The sequence below is a fragment of the Micromys minutus genome (genome assembly GCF_963924665.1).
Source record: "Micromys minutus genome assembly, chromosome: 7".
Classification (NCBI taxonomy): Eukaryota; Metazoa; Chordata; class Mammalia; order Rodentia; family Muridae; genus Micromys; species Micromys minutus.
Window position 1 is genome coordinate 31799615 of NC_137976.1, and position 24634 is coordinate 31824248.

The window sequence follows — 24634 nt, forward strand, 5'->3', positions numbered from 1 at the left end:
GAAGGGCCCAGTTAAAATTAGAAAAGTAACACTAATTTAACAAAATCATCTTGACACTAAAAGTTATATAAAATAACAAACAATTGTTATTTTAAATCTGAAAACCCAAGTACATGGATCAGCTGCTCAAGATTTTCAGATAGTTGCCTTTGGTAACACACAGAAGTTTTAATCTCAGAGACATAGGGTCACTCATTCTTAAGTGTCCTGCACGTCCTGTTCATCTCCCTTCACTTCTCCCACAGGTCCTTGTTACTGGATAATAATTTCTCTCCCATCTTGACTTTTAGAAGCTTCATTTTCCAAAGCCCTATTCCAAATGTTTGAGTCAACTGCTGCTCACGAGCCCATCCAGACAGGAGACTTTCAGGGAGCACACAGAATGCATCTCACTGCATCTCTATACCAGTGTCCAGGAAAGCTGATTGGGGCCTGCTTTGTCTTGCATGCTGTCTTTGTTTCCCTGGAGGGAAGAGATCCCTCCTGTCACATTATTTTTTATCCAAATGAATGTAAATAAATCTAGGCCATTTATAGAAGTTGCTGAGTTCTTAATTTCTTAGTTAAGCTTTACATACAGATTAGCAAGGATTATCTAGTGTGCTGCCTGCTAAACTCAAGTGTCTAACATTCTTTTTGCCTGTGTGCTTCTTGTTTATACTTAATAAAAGAAGTGGGATTTTGGATTTTAAAAAAGTACCAGAGATATATTTGTATTTATGTTCAAGTTTTAGAACTTGCTGTATGAAGTTTAAAATATTTTTAGTAATGTAGTTGTAGTGTGTCCCGCTTTGTCCTTCAGTTTTTAAGTAAACGATTATATCTTTGAAATGTATAATATTTGTAACATTAGAAATCTTTTTTATGTAATTATTTCAGTTTAAGTATTATCTTAAGTTGACAGATGTATTCATTCTATGACAGTTTCATAATACACAATATATCTTAATTATATCTATAACTTGAGTTCAAGTTATAGGTGGTTTTGACATAGTTGATGTGGGTGTTTTGAATCTAATCTGACTCCATGTGCTCTTAAGTGCTAAACTATCTCTCCAGGCTCCCTGGTATTATTTTTGACATATGTTAGATAAAAAGGAACCCTCAAGTAAGATGTCTTCATGTACTCAATTTGGGAGTAACATCAAATATTGGTGCTCTCACTGCAGAAGTCTTCACCTTGAGGCAAATACCTTGAGAGATGTATAACCAGGCTTTTAGTGTCTCCATCACTTCCTTTTGTTTCCTGATTCCTAAGAATTGCTTTAATTTTAAAATATTTCTGTTTTTTACCTTTTGTCCATGAACATGAACTTTTTCCATTAATTTTTAGTCAGTTGGACATGGAATATACAATTAACTGATGAAAAGGTGTCTATGAACTAAGTTCAGGACAGTACTTTCACTTGCAATCTTTTGCATTAGCTTCACTTCTTCAGTATAGAAGAAATAGGAAAGTAGGCTTGTGAATTAATGACGACAGTCTGGCACCGTCCTCACAGGTGCTGTCCAGTTGATGAGGACAAGGTCTAGCTGAAAAGACTATGAGGGCTGCTTGGGGTGACCATGTGGGGCAGAAGGTGTTGTGGCCATTGTACTTGGGGATGGCAGGAAGAAACTACCAAGCTTGAACTTGATTCTGTGTTTTCAACCAGAAAATACCCTGGTTAGATTTAAAATAAATAAATAAATAAATAAATAAATAAATAAGTTTTTGTTGTTGTTGTTTTGTTTTGTTTGTTTTGTTTTGTTGTTTTAGGGTTTTTTTGGCTTTTTTTTGCTTGTTTGTTTTGTTTGTTTTTTGTTTTTGGCCTCTAGAAGGAAGGTTGAGACAGTGTCTCACTATATAGCTTTGGCTGGACTAGACCTTTTTATATGGCTGGCTGAAAACTCAGAGAGCCACCTTTCTCTGCCTTCCAAGGGCTGGGATTAAAGCCCAGCCACAGATGCAGGAGCTAAGGTGTGAGGGTGCTGGGTAAAGGAATGGGGGAAAATTCAGGCTGTATTTGTGAAAAGGAGCCTTTGTTCCTGGCTTCCTAACTTGGAATGCATTTGCAAAAGTGGGTAGATAATTAGGATAAATGTGGTTCAGGTTACTCTGTAATGCAGTAGTGTCTGCTCTTGTTTTGATAATACTGTGTGATAAATATTCCCTTGAAACTGCTGTGGGCTAACTTCTTATTAGCCTAGAGTGTCCTGTACCTCCCTTGCTCCAGGCACAGCATGAAGATAAATGATAGAAACACCTTTGAACTTCGGAGACCTGGCATTTAAGTCAAAGCCTTAGTTATTGCAAAGCTGAGATGAATGGAGACCATTCAGTTCTGAGGTACTTAATTCCAGGTAGTGAGTATCAAGACACCGTATTTCCTTCTTTCTTTACTGAGTACCAAGATACCTCCCTTTCTTCTTTCTTTATTGAGATAACTTCTCACAAGTACCCTAGGCTGGACTCCACTAATCTCCTGCTTAGTGTCCCTAAGACTGTGATCACATGTGTCTGTTACTGCTCCTGGTGACCCACTGAGAGTCACAGAATTTTGCAGCATTTGATACTGTTTCTCTCCTAACTTCTCTAGAAACTTTTTTCATTTCTCCCACGCCATCCCAAGTTTAAAGTGTTCTTATCTTTCTTGTCTTCTGGCCTGTCTCTTGTGCATTTCCTGGGTTGTTGTGATGGGTTACGCTGTCACTTATGTGACTGAAATACCTAGTCAATATCTCTCAATTTCAGACGTCGGCCATGAGAGCAAGCACCTGTCAACATGTGCATGTGGAACTACTTACCCCTCCTAAAGAATATGGACCAGTTGGAGGTTTCCTGGCCTGGTGCTCAGGCCTGTGTTGAGAATGGCTTCAGACGGAGCATCTATTGTGTGCTGTGGTCATGCACAGACTATTTGCATAGTATAATTTAAATTTCACCTTATTCACAGGCATGGTTGTTGTACACATTGTATTTTATTGATGAAATTATGATCAGTAATATGTACAAGGTCATACTGTGTGGAAATTGCAGAATTAGGACTTAACTGCAGGCCTCTATGACACATTGGTGCCGACTTATCTGAGTGCCTTGAACCTTGTTGTGTGTGTGTATTAATAGTATAAAGATACCTAGAGCCGAGTGATTATATATATTGGGGATTGGTCAGATGATCTTTAATGTAGTCAGTTCTCCATCTCTAGGTGGGTGGCAGGGATTGAACTCATGTCACCAGGCTTATGCAGCAAGCACATTTATTTACCCCAGAGCATCTTATGAGCTGGTGATCTTTTTTTTTTTCTTTTTGTTCCCCAAGACAGGGTCTTACTATATATTTCTGGCTGACCTGGAACTCAGTATGTAGATCAGGCTGGCCTTGAACTCACAGAGAACCACCTGCCTCTGCCTCCCAAGTGTGTGCCACCTATGTCTGGCTTTTTTCTTTTTTTTTTTTAATATGAAAATTTCACTGCATTTTTTATTCTGAGATGTGTTAGTTAATGCTTTGCTTTGTTTCTTTGTTTTCAACTACAGAGCTTAGGATGCCCTCTCATGCTGCCACCAGTCTGTAATCTTTAACTTGCTCCCCTACACTCCCCTCCCCATGCTTGGCACTCTCCGCTTTCACAGTCTAGCCCAGGCAGAACGTGGTTTAAGGACATTCTTTTACCCTCATCTCTGTGGGCTGTATAAGGCCCCTTTGCTCAGTCTATCTGTCTGTCTGTCTGTCCCTTTGTTTCTCTCATTAAGCATTTGATTTTATTATTCATATTTCATCTTTTAAGTTATAAGGGATCAAATTGTGATTCATTACAGAACCTGGTATGTATTAAGGACCTAATTCACATTAGCAATTAGAGAATCATAAAAGAAGTCAATGAACATTCAAGTTATCATAGTGCCCCGGGATAGGAATATTAATGCTTTTGTCATTGTCACTGGAGAAGCATTATATTTAGGGTAGAAATCTTGTTTGGACAGTTTTATGTCCTTAATGCCTAATGATCTTATTGAGCTCTTGTCTGAACAAATGACAAAATGATTGATCTTGTTGCCTGTGGCAGCTTTCCTGGACTCTGCCGGTGCAGAGTGCTGAGTGCTGTGTTCTCCTGGGTAGAAAGCTGGGCATATGGCCAGTGCGATCCCAAGGCCATATTAAAGATGATCCTTAATTTCCTTCTTGTCATACAGCACCACAGCCAAACTGTCCCAGTGATAATTTACCATATTTTAAAAAGCTATAGTAACATGTGCTTTTTAAAGTGCAAAGTACTGTGTCCCTTCATTATTCTAAAAAGTTGCAGAGACTTTCATTTTAGATAGCTGTTAACCTTTAAAGAAATCCCAAAAACCACCAAATGTTACGGTCAACTCATGCTATGATTCTTATCTGTATTAACACTTATTTTATTCACCATGTCTTCAGGGAAGCCTCTTTTCAAGTATCTTAAATCATAATCTTAAGAATTTCAAGCGTACTCCTAAGTGAAAATAGAATGTCATAGAGGATTATTTTGTGCCTGGCTGAGTATTATATTTTCTAAAATGTTTTTTTGAGAAGGACACTTTGGTTGTTTGTCTTGAATAGATTTATAATGTACAGGAGTCACAGGACAGCGAGTGTAGCACAGTGTAGTGCTTGTCCAGCATATATAGGCTTCTATGTTTGATTCCGCATTTCCCTCCCAGTGAGTACCGTTCATAGGTGTATGGCTAGTTTGAATTGTCTAGTGGCAGAATGTAGACATCCTCTGCCTGTGAGATGGACACCTCATTGGGCAGGAGCCGGTTATCTTGACTGCACTGATTAAATGCAGTTATATTAGTAAGGCTGTGTGGCCAAGTATCATAAAAATCACTTAAGAGGGAGCATTATTTATTTTGGCTTAGGATATCGGAGGCTTTATACACAGTTTCATGGTCTCAAACGTGTGAACAGAAAAGGGTGACTTTGTGCTTAATTGCAGCTCATGTAAAAAAGACTAGGATTCTTGGCTAGCAAGGGAAACTAACATACAGAATAAATTCATTTTAGCCATGTAAGAGCCAGTTTTGTTAGAGCCCATCGACCGTATGGAATCTGACTTCTGATCAGTCCCTGACCTGTTGTCCTTTTTCTGTCCTTTGCAGTGTAAATTTACCTTGTAGCCTTCCCACACAGTCTATTAGCTGCTGTCTTTACACCAGCTGTGGTTGCTTGTGGGGACATGTGTGTAGCTAAACATTTCAAGGCCTTGCTTCTATCTTACCTTCTTATGCCTTGATCACTCTGTGTGACACCTTCCCGACCTCCATCTTCCACTCTTGGGTCACATTTTCTTCATCTATGTTATTCTTTTTCCCCATAATAGTTAACAACTTTCTAACATACTACATAATTCATACCTATTCAGTTTATTATACTATTTTTCTTGCCATAAAATGTAAACTTAAAAAGAAAAATGTTATTTATGTGTGTTTGTAGTTTGTTATGGTGAAAGTTGATAAATAGGTTTATTTTAAATACCTCAACATTCATGATTAATGCATAGAATCATATCAATGGTTTTATGATAATTGACCAGCTTGCCTTTCGGAAGACTTAGCCTGTGATCTCTTCCACAAATGCCTGACCCCTTCACCTCTGTCCTTTGAGTGGGGGGGGGGTGAGTACTGACTGTGCACTGTGAATATATCTAGGATTTGAGAGAGGGCAAAAATAAAAGTACAGATCCAACAGAGCCACACATAGAAATTAAAGAACACCATTGGCTGTTATCTTAATTCTGATTTTAAGCATCCTTTAAGATCGTTGTCAGTGAGAATTGCATACACCTGCATTCCTTCCTAATCCAGGCAATGCCTGGGTTTCCTTTGGCCTACTTGGGGAGTCTGGGCAGGCAGCTGCAGTGTGCTTTGACGCAGGCCTTTGAGTGCCAAGTGCACTCAAGCTAGGATAGACTCAGAGATGTATAGATCCAAGTGCTAAGAATGAGGAGATTAGGACTCCAGGAGCCAGAGACCAGTTAGTAACAGCCCTAGACACTGAGATTGGAGGTGTTGCCCTGAGCGGTAGTGCCTAGGCAGCTAGTGTAATTCTTAGCTTTGGACAGCAGATGGCAGTAGTAGATGTAAAGGCTTGCTAGCCAAAGGTCCCAAACCACGTCCTAGGACTCACCTGTCGCCACGCTGTGGCCCCTGTACTGAGATCTCTGGCCTTTACAGTGGCTAGTAGTGTTTGGAGCATTGGTAACTTCAACTCTTAGGGATTGGGAGGTTCCTAGAACTCTTCTAGAAACGGCCTTCATCTATGTCTACCTACTTTCGGCTTCCTTCATCCTCTGGTGCCCATCCCTGCTGGCCTTTCTACATGTTCTGAGCTTTAGCCTGCTATACTTTTATCAAAGAAAACACTATCTGAAGAAGCTGTTGATTGGGTCCTCCCAGTGGACTCAGAAATCGACCAAAATACTGTGACTATATAGCTGGGACCAGGGTGTGGCATGGGTGTGGAATACAAACAAAAGGCTCTATCTGCAGCAGAGCCTACACAGACCTTGTATAAGCAATTGTACAAGTCCCACAGTGTACCAGTCACTGGGATCTTGCTGAGTTACCCAGGAAGTCCCCCCCATCCACCCACATGTCTTAGGAAGAATAGCTTTATGATCATCCAAAGTACCCTGAGGCTTGTCTAGCTTGCAATGCCTTCTCAGGCCAGTAGAGGGTGTCTGGAGCTCTTCCATGTTCCGTATATGGCATGTATACATAAAGAATTACAAGTCAAAACTAACATTGCGGGCAGCATTAATAATGTTTTGCCTCTGTATCTGTGCCCTCCAGAGCTCTGAATTCCTCCAGTCTTGCTCATGTTATGTTCTATCCTGTGGTCTCAATGTGACAGACATGCTATGCTGTAATTTTTTTCTCTGTGTTCTCCAAGCAGCTTCACGCCTAGATCCACAATGGTGATGGGCTGTTCCATACTTTACATTGTGCAGAGATCACCCTGGCCAGGGATAAGCTTTACTAGGGGCCTGAATCTCCATGTCAGTAGGACCAGGATATACCTTCCCCAGGTTTATGAAGTTACTAGAAGTTAGTATTAGGTGTTGGGTGTGACTGCCTAACAGATTCATGGCGTTCGTGATCTTTGACCAATTATGTGCTTTTATGGGCTCCACTGCCTCCACCTGTGAAGCTGAACTAGAGGTTTGTTGTTCTCTTCATTCTAGGGAAGGCAAATGTTTTATCCTTTGTAACATTAGAAAGCTTCTTCCTAAATATGTTAATAGTTCAGTTAGTAAGCATGCTATTATGTTGTGTTTAAGATTTTATCTGACATGGCCCTGAAATCTCAGAGATGAGAATTCTTCATGTGTTTTGTAAGACAGACAAATGGCAGAAATTCCTGGTTCACTCACTAGATAGCTGAGTCCTTTATGCTGATTGGCCACTCCCTTTTCATTCTTTCCTTTGTTTCTTCCTTATCTCCTAGACATATATTTTATAATATCTGCATAGAGGACAATAGAAAGATATTGTGGCATCTTCATAAACTCTGTTTTGAAACATTAATCTAGTCATTCTAGCCTCTAGAACAGGAGTTCTCAACCTGTGGGTTGCAACCCTGTTGGGTGGGTGGGTCAAAAGACATTTTCACTGGGGTCATAAATCAAATATCCTGCATATCAGAGAATTACATTATGATTCATATCACTGTCAAAATTATACTTATAATGGAGCAATGAAAATAATTTTGGTTGTGGGTCTTCACAACATGAGGAGCTGTATTAAAGGGTCACTGCATTATGATGGTTGAGAACTGCTATTGTCTGGTATATAGTATATACTCATTAAATTTTGCTTGAATGAATAAACACTTCACACAAAATGAACAAAGAAAATGATCTTAAATTTTTATTATTTTAAGAAAGGTGACACTTGTGATGGTCGGACTTGATAATGCTGGTAAAACAGCCACAGCAAAGGGAATCCAAGGAGGTGAGTAGAAAATATTTGCTTTCGGAAGTCTACATTTTCCAAGTTGTTTATGTTAAATTGCTTTATTGCATGTTAATTAGATGGAGACAGTACACTTCTTTTTCTTGTTAATATATATATGCTATGGATAGACTCAGGCTTCCCAGTGCCCCTCTACTCCCAAAATCCAGATTAGAATAGGTGTAGTTTCTTTGATGTTGATGATCAGCAGGAGACGGGATGTAACCCAAGCTCGCCTTGAACTAGCACTCCTCTGCCTTAGCATCTCAGTTGCTAGGATTACACACTTGAGCCACTAAAGACTCATTTTTGCCTTGTAGACTTCTCTTCCGTAAACACTGTTCTCCGCCATGACCGAGAATGAACAGGGTGTAAATGCACAGTCTCCTTTGGGGCCCACTTCTACTAGTACCTAGCACGTCTCTGAGTTCTGGTTTATCTGCTTCTTCAGCCTCTGGGTCCTTTGAGGGCGCTTTCACTCATTTGGGTGTCCCAGTTGTAAAAACCACACTTCTTGGGAACAGTAGACAGCCTCTGAAAACTGCCCTTCCATGACGCCTACTTTACTCTCTCTGCTCATCTCCCGTTTTACTTTTCTTTCCTTTTCTTTTCTTTTTTCTTTTTGAATTTGCTAGCTTTTTAAAAAATACACTGACTTCCTCTATATAGCTATTTCTCAAATCCATACCCCATTGTTTTTCATCTATTATGTCATGAAGGCTTCTAAAAGTCTCTTTCCTGTTATGAATGTTGCTTTTTTTCCCCACTGGGCTGTTGTTAATCTTCCTGACCATCAAAACGATTCGTTCATTGGAAATAGGTCTGACTGGTGCAACAGATCTGAAGTCATAGTGGTCGACAAAATTGAAATTTATTTCCCTTTTTGCATACAAACGTCATCTAGGTCTGGGATGGCATTCCATGATACGAGGGATTCAGCACTTCTCCCCATCAACTTTGGCATCCCTACTGTTTTCTTTCCCCTACTTAGCTTCAGATAGCTCTGTGTAGCTTGATTTGCGCTGGAAGGAAGTGGTAGAAGAGAAGGGGAGGACATTCTTTTCTCCCTTAGGACCATGGACCAGAAGCTGATGCATCATTTGGTTCACACGCCGTTGCCAAGAAGCAGTGGTGTTCTGGATCCCACTAATGCTTCTGTATAGTAAACCAGACACAGTAGCAAGAGACAGTGTCTTCTGTCTGCCCAGTTCTCCTCCTGGGTCTCTTCCTAGTAGCTAGAATTGGTTTGGAATCAGTCATAGTGGGAATTTTTTCATTATGGAGATGGGCAAATAATAGATGTTAAGAGTTCTCCCACTACTTCCCGGTAAGTTGTTAAGTACTTAACAAACCACCACTCCTTAGTCTACATGCTCCTCTCATGGCCAAGTAGCTGCCACTGAGGTTGGGAATCAGTGTCTTTTGTAAACATCCATATGCCCAGTCTAAAATAGATTCCTAGGAATTTCTATCCAATACTGTTTTCTTATAGCAAACTATGTTATGTTGAGTAGCAAGTTTCATTTTCCTGTGGTTTATCTCTTGCTGTGTATGGTATTAAGATATCTACACTATATTAGAGTCACATATTATATACACATATGCGTATGTATATGATTGATACAATAGGTCAAGCACTGTACAGATCAGAGGAGAAATCTGATGAATAATTATTTGGCTTATATCTTGCATATGATTTGATATGTAAGAAACACCATTTGTGTTTTGTCTTTTACTTACTGGGTCTTAACATACATGTTACTGTAGTCTAAAGACTGAGGGCCACGTGTGTCGATCTGTAACAGCTCACCAGTCAGTGATTACAGAGATGGATAGACTGTACTGTGTGCTAAGCATTACAGCTGCACAGACATTGATCCACCTCCTGGGACGATGTAGAAGATAGGCTGTAATGCTAGATGGTGAAGCTGGTATAGGGAATGACGAGAAACCATTAGAAAAGGATTTGTCGGGAGAAATGTATTTGAATATTGTGTTGTATTAAAGCACAAATCTTTTTTTTATTGAAGATTGCATTTAATATACCTGTGTACATATTTAAAATTTTACTTCAAAATCAAATTTGAAAACTAGTGCTAGGATAGCAGTTGATAAAAGAATTTTTTATTTCTGAAAGAGAGAGCAGAGTTAAATGGAAGTCAGTCTTTGCTGGTATAGTGATTGTAAAGAGGTTAAAGCACAAATCTTGAGTTAGGGAGTTCCTTGCCCTGGATATCCTTTCCGGCTTTGTAGTCCTGAAAGTCTAATTTCATAAGTCAAAACTTTTAAAGTGCTGAAGGCTCAGATTAGGGTCCAGGCTCCACTTGCCCTATAACATTGGACATGCTTTGTTGTTTCTCTCTTTGACATAGGGCTGGTCTGAAGCTCATGATCTCCCTGCCTCACCCTCCTTGATGTTTGGAATATAGGTATGCATTACTCTGCTGAAATAACCATGAAAACAGTTTTCCTGCTCCCACTCCTTTCCCCCTTCTTCCTTTCTTCCTCTTTGCAACCCTCTTTTCCTCTTCCACCCCCATCTCCCATTTTCCTTCTCTCCCTCCAAATGGAGTCTCACACATGCCAGGCAAGTGCTCTACCACTTAGCTGCAGCCTCGGCCCAAACGATTACTAATACTGACTAGTTTCTAGGGCTGTTCCCACCACTGTCTCTGCTTACTTCATTCTCTGCTGAGAACAGTGCTCTCGCTCTCCCTTCTGTGCCACTCCCCATACTCTCCTCTTACTCTCCTTAGTCTCTGAAACTGCTCTTGACCTACTTTTTCCTTCATCTTTTTTTCTGAGTTCCCTCATAGGATCTCCTCAGTCTTCTCACAGGACATAGATATTCCGTGTGATCTGTCTATATTTTTTAACAATTAATTTTGCCTGGTGCCCACAGAGTCTAGAACAATGCATCGGGAGTTCTAGAACGAAAGTCAGTGATAACTGTGAGCTGCTGGCTTCATGCTGGAAGCAAACCCTGCTCCTCTGGAAGAGCAGTTGGTAATTTTAACCCCTGAGCCATCTCTCCAGATCCATGACTTCTGTGTTTTTCACTGTCTGTTCTCTGATGATGGTAACCATAACTCTATCTTTGTACCTTGGTCCCTAATAAAGTTATTTCATCACCTTAGCATTTGCTCCAGTCTTAGTTCCCTGGCCCATGCTCCACCATAGTGACTTTGCTTCCACTGCTAATTTCCTGGGGTGTCTTTTAGTTCATACTTAAAGACAGCAGTTTTTTTCTGGCTGTGACTTGCCCCATCATCACCATCATCATCGTCGTCATCGTCATTGCCTTTATTAATTCTCCTGCCTATGCCTCCAAAATGCTAAGATTATATTCAAATGACACTGTGCCTGATTTATGTAGTGGTGTGGCGCTTACTCAAGCTGCAAGGCAGGGACTCTGCCATTGCTTCAGGACCCTGTTCAATCTGGCCTCTACCTGTATTCACTGAAGCCATTTGCTAGGCATGGTAGTGAATCCTTGATGTTTAGGCAATGGGAAGACTGAAGCAGGAGAACCACAAATCGGAGGCCAACCTAGGGTGCAAAAGAGAACTTGTCTCAAATGCATATTGAAACTGAATAAAAACTGTTGGGAATTTGATCCAGTGTAAATGGTCAATGTCTTTTTGCCTGTTTGATTTCTCACTTGTCTTGCTTAGGTGTCCTTGCTCCCAGCCTTGACCTAACCCATCAGCTGTAGCAAGTCTTTGGTGTTTCTCTGGGCTCTTTAAGTCTCTTGTGATCATTGCCGCTCCTTGGCCCGTATGGCAATGTGTCCTATAGTTTGTGCTTTCAGATACACAATTCCTCTTTTCATCCCAAACCCTTCAATTATAAATGTATTACAACATAGAAGTGATATCTTTCTAAAAAAGTGAATTTGAAATCTCTTTGCTGGATGCCCTTAAAAGTATCTTTATAACAATTGTAGCTTTAATTTACCTGATTTGAAAATAATTGTCTTATTCTTTGCAGCTTTTTCCATTTTTGATTTTTCAAATTTCTTTTTTTCTAAATATTCCTGACTTCCCTTATTCTTCTGTAGAATTTGTAATAGATCCCTTGATTGTCATGATGTTGAAAGATTAAACTGATTGGAAAATAGAGAAGTTTATCATAAGAACTCATCCATTCCACATGTAACTGTTAAGTGCCTATTTTATGTTAGTTGCTAAGATTATAGAAATTAAATAAAACAAACAGCTGGGCAGTGGTGGAACATGCCTGTAATCCCAGCACGCAGGAGGCCTGTGGATCTCTGAGTTCTAGACCAGCCTGGTTCACATACCAAGTTCCAGGGCCACCTGTGCTACACAGAGAAACCCTATCTTGAAAAACAACAACAAACAATAGTACAGACAAAGAAGACCCAAATTCCTAACTGTGTGTAGTGAAACTTGTCATTAGCCCTTCTCTCACAGAAGTGTGTTCAGAAGTAGTGTTTATTGCATCAGCAAGTGATCTTTCCATTTTATAAGGCCATGAATAAGTCTTGTTAGGGGATTTCTGTAGTTGAGATAAATTGATGCTATTAAAGCCTAAAGATTCTTTTTTTCTTTTTGTATCATTTGCAACAGAGCATCCTGAAGACGTGGCTCCCACTGTTGGATTTTCTAAAATCGATCTGAGACAAGGAAAATTTGAAGTTACCATCTTTGACTTAGGAGGTGGAAAACGAATTCGGGGAATTTGGAAGAATTATTATGCTGAATCCTATGGGGTAATATTTGTTGTGGATTCCAGTGATGAAGAGAGAATGGAAGAAACAAAGGAGACAATGTCAGAAGTGCTAAGACACCCTAGGATATCAGGAAAGCCTATATTGGTGTAAGTAAGAGTGCTGCTGGAAACGCAGACAGGAGCATTAGCCAAGAGCTCTTTGTCTTCTAAGTGAGCCTAGGTGGTCACCTATTAGTATAATAAATATGTACAGTTGCTTGTAGTTAAATTATTGTGTTGCTTTTGGTCGGGAGTAGAGAATGAGGCTGTGTTATGAGCAAACTTCTAAATTTGCTCAGCGGTATCTGCATGACTCTGGCAGAGCCTCTAAGGAGGCATCCATATCAGGCACCTGCCAATAAGCACTTCTTGGTATCAGCAATCGTGCATGGGTTTGGTGGCTGCATGTAGGATGGATCCCCAGGTGAGGCAGTCTCTGGATGACTTTTCTTCAGTCCCTGCTCCTCTATTTGTCCCTGTATTTCCTCCTTTCTGAGCCTTCTTTTGTTCTTAAGCCTGAACATTTCTAGACACAGAGAAGGGACTTTGGTGTTCATAGCATTTGTGCACCATGAACACCAGGTGGTGCTATAATGTGAGACAAAGCCAACAAAAGTCCATCGACTCAGATTGTGCTTCAGGGCAAGTTACTATTTGCTCCCATTCCTGTAATTCATTATTAAGTACAAAAAACATCAAGCCAACATGGTTACATTGCAAAAAATAGGAGTTTCTTTCCTGTGCTTCTCAATAGTAGATGAAGATTTTTAAAGCAGATAATTTAAAGCTTTGATTATAACAGTTGCAGTTTTATTGGGTCATTTATGGGTGAAGCTTATGCTTGTAAACGTTTAAATGTTTGAATTAAGAAGTTACCTCACCTCTAAAGCTGAGTCTCACTGTTATTGAGACTGAAGTAAAATGTTAACACACGTATATATGAAAGGGAACCTTGGTGAACCCTACAGGCTAAAGTAGTCTTTGAAAAAGTTTTAAGCAGAAACTGAGCAGTTCTAAAGTAAAAATAAAAGAATAATTAGTTATCATGGCGGGGGAAGTTCATGTCTTTTTATCCAAATGGTCGTGTATCTGTTTTTCTTTGGTTTTTTTTTTTTTTTTTTTTTTTTTTTTTGATTTTGTTCATCTATATATCTATGCTTATATTAATGGTATAAGACACTATTTGGTTCCCTATGAAATAAACTGAATGAAAAAGTTTATTACAAAACCTAATATACTGACATTTTCGTCAGCCCTAGTTCATAGCAATGTCTTCAGAAGACAGATACTGTTTGTGGACATCCTTTCTCTTGTGCAGTCTTAAAAGTTATTTTTAGAGAGTTAATAAATTACCCAGTCCATCACCTTTTTGAAGTTTGGTTGAGTAATCTAATACTTTTTATCCAGAATAACTCTGGAGCTACTGTGTAAAATTTCTTTTCAGAATAGTAAGAATTGTACCTGGGTTAATCTAGTTTAGAATAGTGAGCTGTTATACAGTAAGGAGTCTTTACTGCAGTAGAAACTCCTGAGTCGCATAACCAGCCATATCTTAGACATGGATGTGGTTGTCTTGACTAGCTTTATCCTGAGTGCTCTACTGATGGGCATTATTGGGGCTACTGCCATCAGCTCTGTCTTGCAGTATATCCCTCTCAGCTGCCATTGTCATTACTTCCACTGAGGTCTTACACTCCCAGCTTTCTCCAGCTGTATGTCACAGACTTCTGTTCCTACCACACTCTTGAAAACTTAGAACAAATACTCGGCCGTGTTACTAGGCATTAACATGTTGCCATGAATCTTTGGTATCACTGTTTTTATGGCAGACCTCCAATATTTTGATGAGACCGTTGGAATCGGATAGTCCAGAAGAAGGTCCAGTCTCCTCCCCTTTGCCCTTTCTTTTCTGTCACCTCATTTCCATTCAATTCCCTTCTTACTCTTCCTTCCTTTGTTTCCTTGGGACAAGGTCTCACACTGTAGCCTAGGCTGACTTTGAACTCGCAGCAATCTTCTAGCATAGAATGGGGATTACAGATGTGCAGCCACCACAGTCCTGTTATTGCTTCTTGTAACTCCGCTTGAAGATGAGGATTTGATGCTGTGCCGGCTGTGAATTCAGATAATGGAAGCATGGTGTGCAGAGTGTTCCTAATGTTCTGTGAATGGACTGGAATAGTATTGCCAATGACATCATGTTTCCAAGTGTTACATGAATTCAAACCACTTAAACCAGCTTAGTGATATTGGCATGCACCAAAATGTCCTTAATAGTTTTCTTCCATTTGTTATGTTTGCCTTCTGTTTGCAAGCTAGCAGTTTTCCAAGATTATTCCATTAACTCTTTCAAAAATTAGATTTCTCTTTCAGATAGTTATATTAAGAAAAAATGTATTGCTTTTACTTTGTTGAAGTATGGAAATAAAGTAGGCAATATTCAACAATTGATTAAACATGTTGTGCTTGTTGCTTAGGTTAGGATAATACTAAGCAATTGAATATATAGCTGTATGACATTTATCATAGCATGTTATGGCATGAACCCAGGCGTCCACCAATACAGAGCTATGGATAACACAATCAAGTCATTTGGAAAAAAATGGTATAAGTAAGTGTCAGCAGGTTAAGTGACATTATCCAGAGACAGAAAGCAAAGATTATTTTTCTCTTGTATGTAGAATCTAAAATCTAAGGTGGGACCCAGGATGTGGGGTGGGCAGCGGGGACAATGACCTAAGAGTAGTTAAAGAGCTACCAGAGAAAGGTAAGAGAGACAAAAAATGTCAGTATGCTCACGCACAAAAATGCATGTGTGGTAATTTCATTGTTGAACCTATCAATATGTACAGCATACTAATATGATGAAAAGAAAATGTGGCAATGAAAGATATTATTATTCACTGCTTTTCAACAAGTCTGTCCTTAATTTTTACTTTAAGAGCATGATAAAATGCTAACCAAAGAAACTTTTATAGATTCATCTGGGTATAATTGAATTAATGCATATTAAATAGTACTTAACAGTCTTAGTTTTCATTATGAATAACTTATGAACAGCTGTAACCAAATATCAGTAAAACTAAATAAAGATGTCAAAGGAACAGTGGAGAAAATTGACATAATTATCTAGTCAGCTGTTGAATTTATCATTCATCTTAAATGAACCTTTTTTATAATATGCTCCTTTAAGCATTTTAAACTAGAATATGAAGCATCTTTTCCACATTGGATGCTTGATAACTGGCATAGTAGAAAACAATTCAACTTATAGTTTAAATTAAAATTACTTTACAGCACTTATGACATCATGTAACATGACATTTTAATCCTTTGAAGTTCCCCAGCTCCCTCAACATACATTTGGCCATTCCACAGGACGAGCCACTGCCCAGAGCAGACAGGCATCCCCACAATCTCTGCGAGCAGTCAAGCTGCTGGACATTACTAGGTTAGAAGCACGTGAGTGTACTGATCACATTAATGTTATCCCAGCACATTTCCCGTGGGCCTGGAGGGCTTCCTGGCTATCAGCCCGGCATCTCTCAGGGCATTTTAACCCTTCTCTCTTATCTCATAGTTTCAGTTCATCTTCTTCCTCCCCTAACTCTGCTCTTCTTAAGTGACAGTTCTGTCTTCGGGTTCTTTAAGGAATTAGACATTGCCACACAAGATTTCTCTCACTTTTTCTACCATCCTAGCCGAGAGTTTGAACAGGTAGAGCCCTCCAGTGCGGAGTCCTGAAGCGATGTGGAATGAAAGGATTCTAGGATACCTAATAGCAAGAAACACAGAACTCTGCGCTAAAGGCACTGGCCCACAAGAGGAACTCTTTATATACCGCAAAGAGATGGAAAAAGTGCAACAGTAAGGGCCAGGATGTGCGGGACAATGGAGGTGCCTGGGTTGGAGCAGAACGGCTGCCTCCCATCCTCAAGGAGGCAGGCAGGGCATACAAATCAAAACTGAGAAAGTCTGGGGTAGGAAAAAGCACTGTCACAGACTATGGATGTTGGCTGCACTCGCACAGCAAATCAATCAGAAACTTGCACTCTGGCACATAAAGCATGTGATAAGCAGATTCGTAAGATGGTTTAGTCCAGCTGACACTTACAGTAAGGCCGATGAGACGAGACAGTCTCAGGATTGCTAGGATGAACAGTGGGGAAGGACTTCTCAAAGGCGATTATCTTTTTCTAACAACAGCAGTGGCACACATCTACTGGAGAGAAATATTACTCTATAATAGCAATAGAAACAAAAACATATGATTACCATGCTGCTTTCATAGGTGAGAAATGATTAAGTTTACTAAAAACAAAGCCAAAAGAGCATAAAGTAATGAAGAAGCATGGTATTCTTGAGTAGGAAACCTAAATAACTTTTTGGTGTCTAACCCCAACCCACTGACCCTTGGCAATGTTCAAGTGAACATAAAATTGGTGACAATAAGAATAGGTTATTTCAGCATAAGAAGCAGAGTTTAGAAACTCCAGAAAGAGTGACCTACTCCACCAAAGAAACCAACAGTACAGCTGGGGCACAGAGAGCAAAACCAAGCAGTGAAATAAAGATGGGGCTTAAACAACCAAGGGGCAGACGGGCTCGGACGTGCATCCTGTGTATTTCCAAGCACTCTGGAGACTGAGTCAGGCGGAGGTCACACGGCTGAACACAGCTTAGGCCTCTTTATTAAGTTATACTTCCTTTTTTCTTTAGTGCTTGCTTTATCATAAAGTACTATTGCATATTCGAGAACACAGTTGCCTTTTTCTTTGACTTTCTCAAGCCCTTTCTCTGATCTATATGTAATTCAGTTTCTTGTCCAGATCCAAGTTCACAACAAGCACTGTCTTACCTCACCTTAGGTCTTACATCTGATGCTCCCCAGTTAGATTCTTCACCAAGTTTATAACTGAGTTTTCCCAAGCCCCAGTGGTCACCAAGTTTACTCACCTATCTGGGTATAAAACCATTTGGTTTCATTGTGATGCATTGTGGCATCTTTTGAGGTCTTATTTTATACAACTCTTAATTACCAAAATATTGTCAAGTAAGCCAGGTTAATAAAATAGTTATCACTTGGTTGAATATTTATCTTAAGAGTACAGAAATGCCCAATAGAAGTTGATATTTTTCCAGAGATGTAAGACCTTTCACCTTTCACTTAAAGCAGTAAATCTGTCTTGTGTCATTGGCTTCAGCAGGTCCTGTAATGTCAGTGGGTAAATATTGGGGGGTAAAACGACCATTTTAGCAATGATAAAACATATGTGCCTGGACTCATGAAATGAAGACAACTAAGTCAAGACTCTGAAATGTGGACACCTTATCCCTAAACTCTGAGAGTTTTTCAAATAGCATCTTTATTTGGAGCCACAGCATGGGCAGCAGCAACAGCACAGGGCCCGGCAGGGGTTTCTTCTCTTGTATTTCACAGCGAGTCCAAATTTCTCTTTGGTGTTGTTAACATAATCTTTTGTGCTGTTCACCATTACCTCGATGTTGTTGATGCACTCTCCTTGTTCCTCCACCAGAAGAGATATCTGAATGAAAAGGTCCCGGAGGTCCTTCACTTGGTTCTCCAAATTCACAAGTTCCTTGTGTCTCTGTTCAATCTCTGAGAGCTGTCCTTTAGTGATACTGGTCTCTGTAAGTAAGCTTTCATTGAAAACTTCCCATTTGCCATGGTGAAGCATGTCGTTCACTTCCTCCTCAGAAACTTCTCTTCCCGCCACTTCAAGCTGACGGACAATAAATGTTTTGCACTTTTCTTGCTTTAAAGCTATTGTGTCGTTGTACAGAAACATGGTTTGCTGGAAGCGGCGGAACATCGCAGCATACTGTGTCTTCAGTATCCTTGTGATCACCGATGATGGACCATTTTCAACCTCTGACCTTCTCACTTCTTTGACTACATCACCCAGTGCTCTGTTTATCTGTTCTGCTTGGATCTTTATCTCCTTTGCAATGGTAGAGTCTCTTTTAAGTAGACTAAACCTTCTCATGGAAGCCACTAGACTTTTCTGTTGCTGTCCAAATCGTTGAACATCATCCACAAAGCTGTTAATATTCTCCTGTAGTTTTTGGATCTCATGTAGGTGCCTCTCAGCCACAGGCTCTCTCTCATAAATCACAGCCTGCTGGATGAGCACCCCTTGCTCCTCCTCCGAAAACACCCGACTGTCCCGAGAGAGCTCTATTTCCTTGGTTTTCTGTTTTAACTCTTGAAGTCGGTCTTTCATCTTCCTTTGCCCCCTAAGAAACAGAAGCAGTGGAATTGAACAAAGGCGTTGCTGTTTTTCCCAGTTGGCAGTTAGGGTGAGAGAGCTATGTGTCTCTTAGCAAAAGTTGTTCTAACTTTCTAACAAGAAATTTTTACAATTAGGATAATGCCAATATGTGATGGCTAAGGCAAGAGTACATATGGCAAAGTCTAGGCTATCCTAGGCTACATATGACATTTGAAGCTAACCTGAACTATATAATAAGAACTTGGCCAAAAAGAGAAAACAAGGAAAATAAAAAACAATTTCCTCATAGACATTACCAAAATAGGGAAACTAATGTAAGATGATTTAGGAATTATTTTGGATGGTTGCTCCTGCTGCGCATCATTTGAGTGTAGTAGCCGAGGAAGCAATGGTGAGGGTACAGTTTCCCTCAGATAACTTCATCTGTGTCATCGTATTGTCTGCAACATGATTTTCTCTTAGAGAAGTTGCCTTGATTGTACTGTCAGTTTTAGGGCTGACCCTTACCCCCCGAAAATTCCATTGGTAATGATAGCTTTCTTACTTAATTTAGTGTATGTCATGTTTGAAATAGATGCATTTTTTTTCTGGGATTGGGGATGTGGTTCAACAGTTGGAACACGTGCTGCTCTTGCAAGGACCAGGACTAGGTTGCTCCTTTCCCAGCAAGCATATGGCAGCTCGCAACCATATGTAACTTCAGTTCCAGGGGATTGGTGCCCTCTTCTTGTCTTTGTGGGGACCGGGTATGTATGCATATGGTATACGTGCATACATTTAGACAAAACACATATATACATAAAATCTTTAGATATATTCATTTTGCTAAATATGCATACTTCAATTAAAATCAACATAATGACAGAACAAGTTTTATATGGATTTTAAGCAGCATATATAAAATTAGATTTTTGAACTAGCATATTTTATATAGCCTTGTTTTCTATCTGTTACATATATAAAAAATACTGTTGATTTGATTATGCCTTCCTCTCATTCCTAGTTGTTTTCAAGGATCTCAAAATTTCTAGGGCAGAATGTGCAGGAATCACCTTTAGATACTTGAGAACATGTTTATAAATAGTTGTACCTGAGAATGCTGATTATATGTTAAAATAAAATTTACATTTTCACCTAGTGCTCCTAATTGTCCACAGCATCACATCAAGTGAATATGTTATATAATGATAAGGTAATAATAAACACGCACACACAATTAAATGAATCAAAGCTCTTGTTAATAAACCACTAAATTATTTTCCTAATTCTAGAACTTAGAAAGGTACGTAATGCTGTCATGGTTTTGAGAAGGCAGAGTGGAAATATAAAGAGCTCACTGATCGCTAGGCATTTTCTTAATATTGAATAGGTAAAGCTCTCATAGGATATGCCACTGTGAGACTCAGTGTTTATACAGTTTTTTTTTAATCAACAATTTGGATCTTTTCACATGCACATATAGTTATCGGATATATTCATGATGCTTAATGCAGAATTATTTTTAGTCTCTGAAACTGTGCGGAGATTCAGACATTAAATTAACACCAAGTATGTACTAAATGTAAAAGTAAAAAAATATATTCTTGAAAGCATTTGAAATATCAAGTACTTTAGAAAGCATCTTTATATCTACAAAACAGACTTGGCTGCACAGCAGTGATCTATGACAAAATGTTGGCTTTCAATCCATGCTTTTAATCAGAGCCACCGGCATAGTACTAGTATAATAAGCCAAGAAACATATTTGTACCATGTAAGTTATGCTATCTGTGGCACATTGAGTATAGAATGCTATGTGATGGAAACACATAACTTAGGAATTCCCAGCGGAACACAGAGTGTAAATAGAGAAACATACAAAGAGGAAAATCATTGAAATAGATTGAAATCATTGCTCTGTGTAATAAAAGAGCTCTTTCTAGTAAGTATATTTATAATTTTTATCTTGAGTCACACTATAGAATTAACATATATTTTATTTACATGCAGGTCCAGTAAAACCTGAAATTTAGTAGAATAGGCATAACAATGTTCTCCATCAATTTTTAAATTGGATTTATTGGTATTGTTATTTCTCTGTGTGGCTGTCTCTGTTTCTCTCTCTCTCTCTCTCTCTCTCTCTCTGTCTTTCTCTCGGTCTCTGTCTCTGTTTCTCTGTCTCTCCCTCCCTCCCTACTCCCTCCTTCCCTCTCTCTCCCTCTCTCTCTCTTTCTCTTTGTGTTATTGATGCATGCCACAGAGGTCAGAAGACCATGTACAAGATTAACGCTCTGTCCCCAAAACTTAGGTCTCAGAGAATGAACTCAGGTCATCAAGGTTGGCATGTGCCTAATTTACCAACTGAACCATGTCGCCAGCTCCTCCATCAATTTTGAAATTTAACAATAGGACAGAAAAATCTTAGTAGGATTTAATAAAATTTTTTAAAAAATCTTCAAGAAGGAAGTGGTTTTTGGACAGCTCAGCAGGGAAAGGCATTTCTAAGCAGGTCAGGGAATCTTTGTTCAACTCTGGAATTCCGGAATGAAAGTCTGTCCATACAACATGGTTAAACATAGCATCATTTTAAAGATCTTTAGTGGGGAGCATACAGGAGGAGTGTTAATCTCTGATATATATACACGAAACAAATTGGGTAAAAGCTGAGGACATGGTTCAGTGAGAGCACTTACTATAGAAGCATGAAACCCCAGTGCTGGGGAGGAGGTGAGAACGGGAGGCTCACTGGGGTTGGTCAGCTCGCCAGTCTAGCCACAAGCCAATTAACTCTTGTTCACTGAGAGACCGAGACCCTGTCTCAATAGGGTGAAGAGTGACAGAAGGAAACACCCAATACATTTCTTTGGCTTCTTTAAGTGCAGAGGGGTATGCAAATGGACACATATGTATACTCATGTGTCAAGTGTCCATATAAAATGCACATAAATATTAGAATATTTCTCTTTATCACCATGTTATTGGTGTGAAAATGCAAGCATGTCAATAGAATTAGGTTTCTTCTTGCTGCTCAGTGCCAGGACATGCATAAAAGTAGATGATGTTTATGTGGTCAGCTATAATGTACATATGGTGTGCATCATTGCTGTTGGATACTGTTATAGCTTGTATATGCTCAACCCAGGGAGTCACGTTATTAGAAGGTGTGGCCCTGTTGGAGTATTGCTGGCCTTGTTGGAGTATGTCTGTCACGGTGTATGGGCTTTAAGACCCTCATCCTAGCTGCCTAGAAGTCAGTATCTACTAGCAGCCTTCAGATGAAGATGTAGAACTCTCAGCTCCTCCTACATCATACCTGCCTAGATGCTGCCATGTTCCCAGATTGATGATAGTGGACTTAATCTCTGCACCTATACGCCAGCCCCAATTAAATGTTGTTCTTATAAGAGTTACCTTGGTCATGGTGTCTCTTCACAGCAGTGAAACTCTAACTAAGACGAATAGTATAGTGTCAAATTATTTCCTTGGGATATTGAATATGTACATTAAAATTCTTTATATTATTAGGTTATCTTTCTTGGTAATAAGTTTTTTCTCTCAGGTGGTCATTAACTTTTGTCTATATTCTTGAAGGTAGACAAGTATATTTATTGTGCCATTTGGAGTATTAAATAATTTGGAATGCCTTTAGTGTCCGATTATGGATTCATTTTAATGTTGTTTGGTTGTTCCCATGTGGAGCCCATGGGGTTTGTCCACTATTGTCCAGGTAGTAGATGTTCAGATCCAGAGGCTGAAAACTTTGCTCTATGCTAGAAATGCATGCTACTCTATAGCATTACAAACAGACACAGCAACATATGCATTTGTGTTTATGTGTAGATAAGTAGGTAGTTAGGTAGAGAGAGAGAGAGAGAGAGAGAGGTCTCAGTTTTCTGTGTTTTTTTGCATGTCCAGATATAATCCTGGGCAAATTAAAATTGATATTTCTATGTCTGTACAGAATATGTTTTGTTTTTAGTTCATCTAGGAAATTTAGTCTTATTTCCTGTAATATCTGAACCCTAAGTCCTAGCCTCTAAGATAGACTATTTTCTTCTAGTCCAGTGTATTTGTTTTTAATTCCTGCATGTAACTGTGTCTGTTGTCCCTCTGGAGTTGTAGAACTGGTACTTTGTGCTATTGTAAAAACTATTGGTATAGTTTTAAATTGATATTTTCTTTTTTTGCTTGCCTGCTTGAGACTGGGTTTCCCTGTTTACCACTGGTTTCTGGCACTAGCTCTGCACACCAGGCAGGTCTTGGACTCAGAAATCCACCTGCCTCAGCCTCCCGGTGCTGAGATTAAACGCATGGGCAGCTATGCCTTAAATTGATAGTTTTAAAGTTAAGGTTATACCCAATGTTCCTCTGTATTTCAGAAAGAATGGAGTCATTTCTAAAATGGCTGTGTGCCTTGATGAACCATAGTGGTGACCTTGGCAGTGGTAACATATTTAGCATTCTCTTCCCGTTCTTGTGTCTGCCTAAAAGCTCACGTAATGAAAGTGCTCAGCTGCACTGCCATGCTGACTGTGCATTTCTAGCAGGTGATGCTCATAACTATATGTATCTCTGTGTCCTGTTTCATTTTACATCCACCAGTTAGAATCTAAGCACACTTGAATTTAAATTTTGAGTGTAGTTCAAGAAAGTATAAAGTATGAAACTCATAAGAATATTAATTGGCTAGGCTAGATGAAATTTATGAGATCATTATTTCATGGAGTTTTCTTAGTGTGGTAGCAGTCTGTCCATGGAAGGTAAGATTATCTCTGATTATATTTAATTAACTATCGTATGGTTTTGAATTTGCTGTGTGTTTTGAATTTGACCCATAATGTTGTATATCTGAGAGCTTAAACATAGGTTTGAATAAAGGAAAAAAAATAGTGTGATGTGGATACATATGGAAATAACTGGTAGTAGTTTCTTGTGAAAGAGAAAAGCAAACTGGAGAAACTCTTTCCACCCTGTTACTGAGAATGCAGATTCCTAGAGACATACATGAACATTCATTACCTAGAGCCTTTACAAATATACTGTTAGTATATGCCTTTAATCCCAACACTGAGGGTTGGGGAGATGCAGGCTCTCTGTAAGGTCAGAGTAAATTTTTCTTTCTGTAGTTACTATGAGTAATCACTTTAGCAAATGCATTTTCTTTCTGTCCATAAAGGCAACATTCATCAGTTGCCTAGCTCAAGGTTAAATGAGGAATTTTACTATATATATTCTCTAAGTTTGAATTAGCTTACATTCTCAATAATATATTCTTTTAGTAATCTTCAGATTCAGTGTAGATGTGTTGTCTTGTTGAACTAAGTTGTTTTGTAAAACCATTTCTCTTTTTATTGAGTTTTAAAATAAAACAACTTTTGCTTATCTGATTCAGGTAAGTTGAGTGTATATGAAGTAATCTTCATATTAAATTTCAAAGTGCAAAGTCTTGAGGAGAGATCCAGTTATAAAAGTTATATTAATTTGAATTGGTATTTATTAAATTCAAATATGGTAACAATTACAACTTAGGAAAATATATTTCATTTAAATTGGGCCTGTATAAATGTTAAGCTGGTCTAATAGCTTGAAAAACTATAAGTTTTATAATTTCAGTACTTTCAATAAACTGTCTGCAGCATTAAAATGCTTGAGGGCTTTTGTATTTTACAGTAGTCCCAACCAAACTATTTTATAATTT

The 24634-nt window shown here is 39.0% G+C and overlaps 2 protein-coding genes across 2 annotated transcripts in view; one reads left to right on the forward strand and one right to left on the reverse strand.

Annotated features, from left to right (window-relative positions):
• The window catches only part of ARL13B (ARF like GTPase 13B), a gene marked incomplete at its 5' end in the record, with an annotated part of 59012 nt that overhangs the window by 12002 nt on the left and 22376 nt on the right, over positions 1-24634 (forward strand). Inside the window, 2 exons of the mRNA XM_080919147.1 lie at positions 7899-7969; positions 12562-12811. Of these exons, the coding sequence (XP_080775273.1) occupies positions 7899-7969; positions 12562-12811 (321 nt within the window). The remainder of the gene's footprint in view (positions 1-7898; positions 7970-12561; positions 12812-24634) is intronic.
• On the reverse strand, positions 18070-18948 carry STX19 (syntaxin 19; the record flags this gene model as incomplete). The annotated part of the gene is made up of 1 exon (XM_080918997.1): positions 18070-18948. One exon carries the CDS (start codon positions 18946-18948, stop codon positions 18070-18072), a length of 879 nt encoding a protein of 292 aa, XP_080775123.1.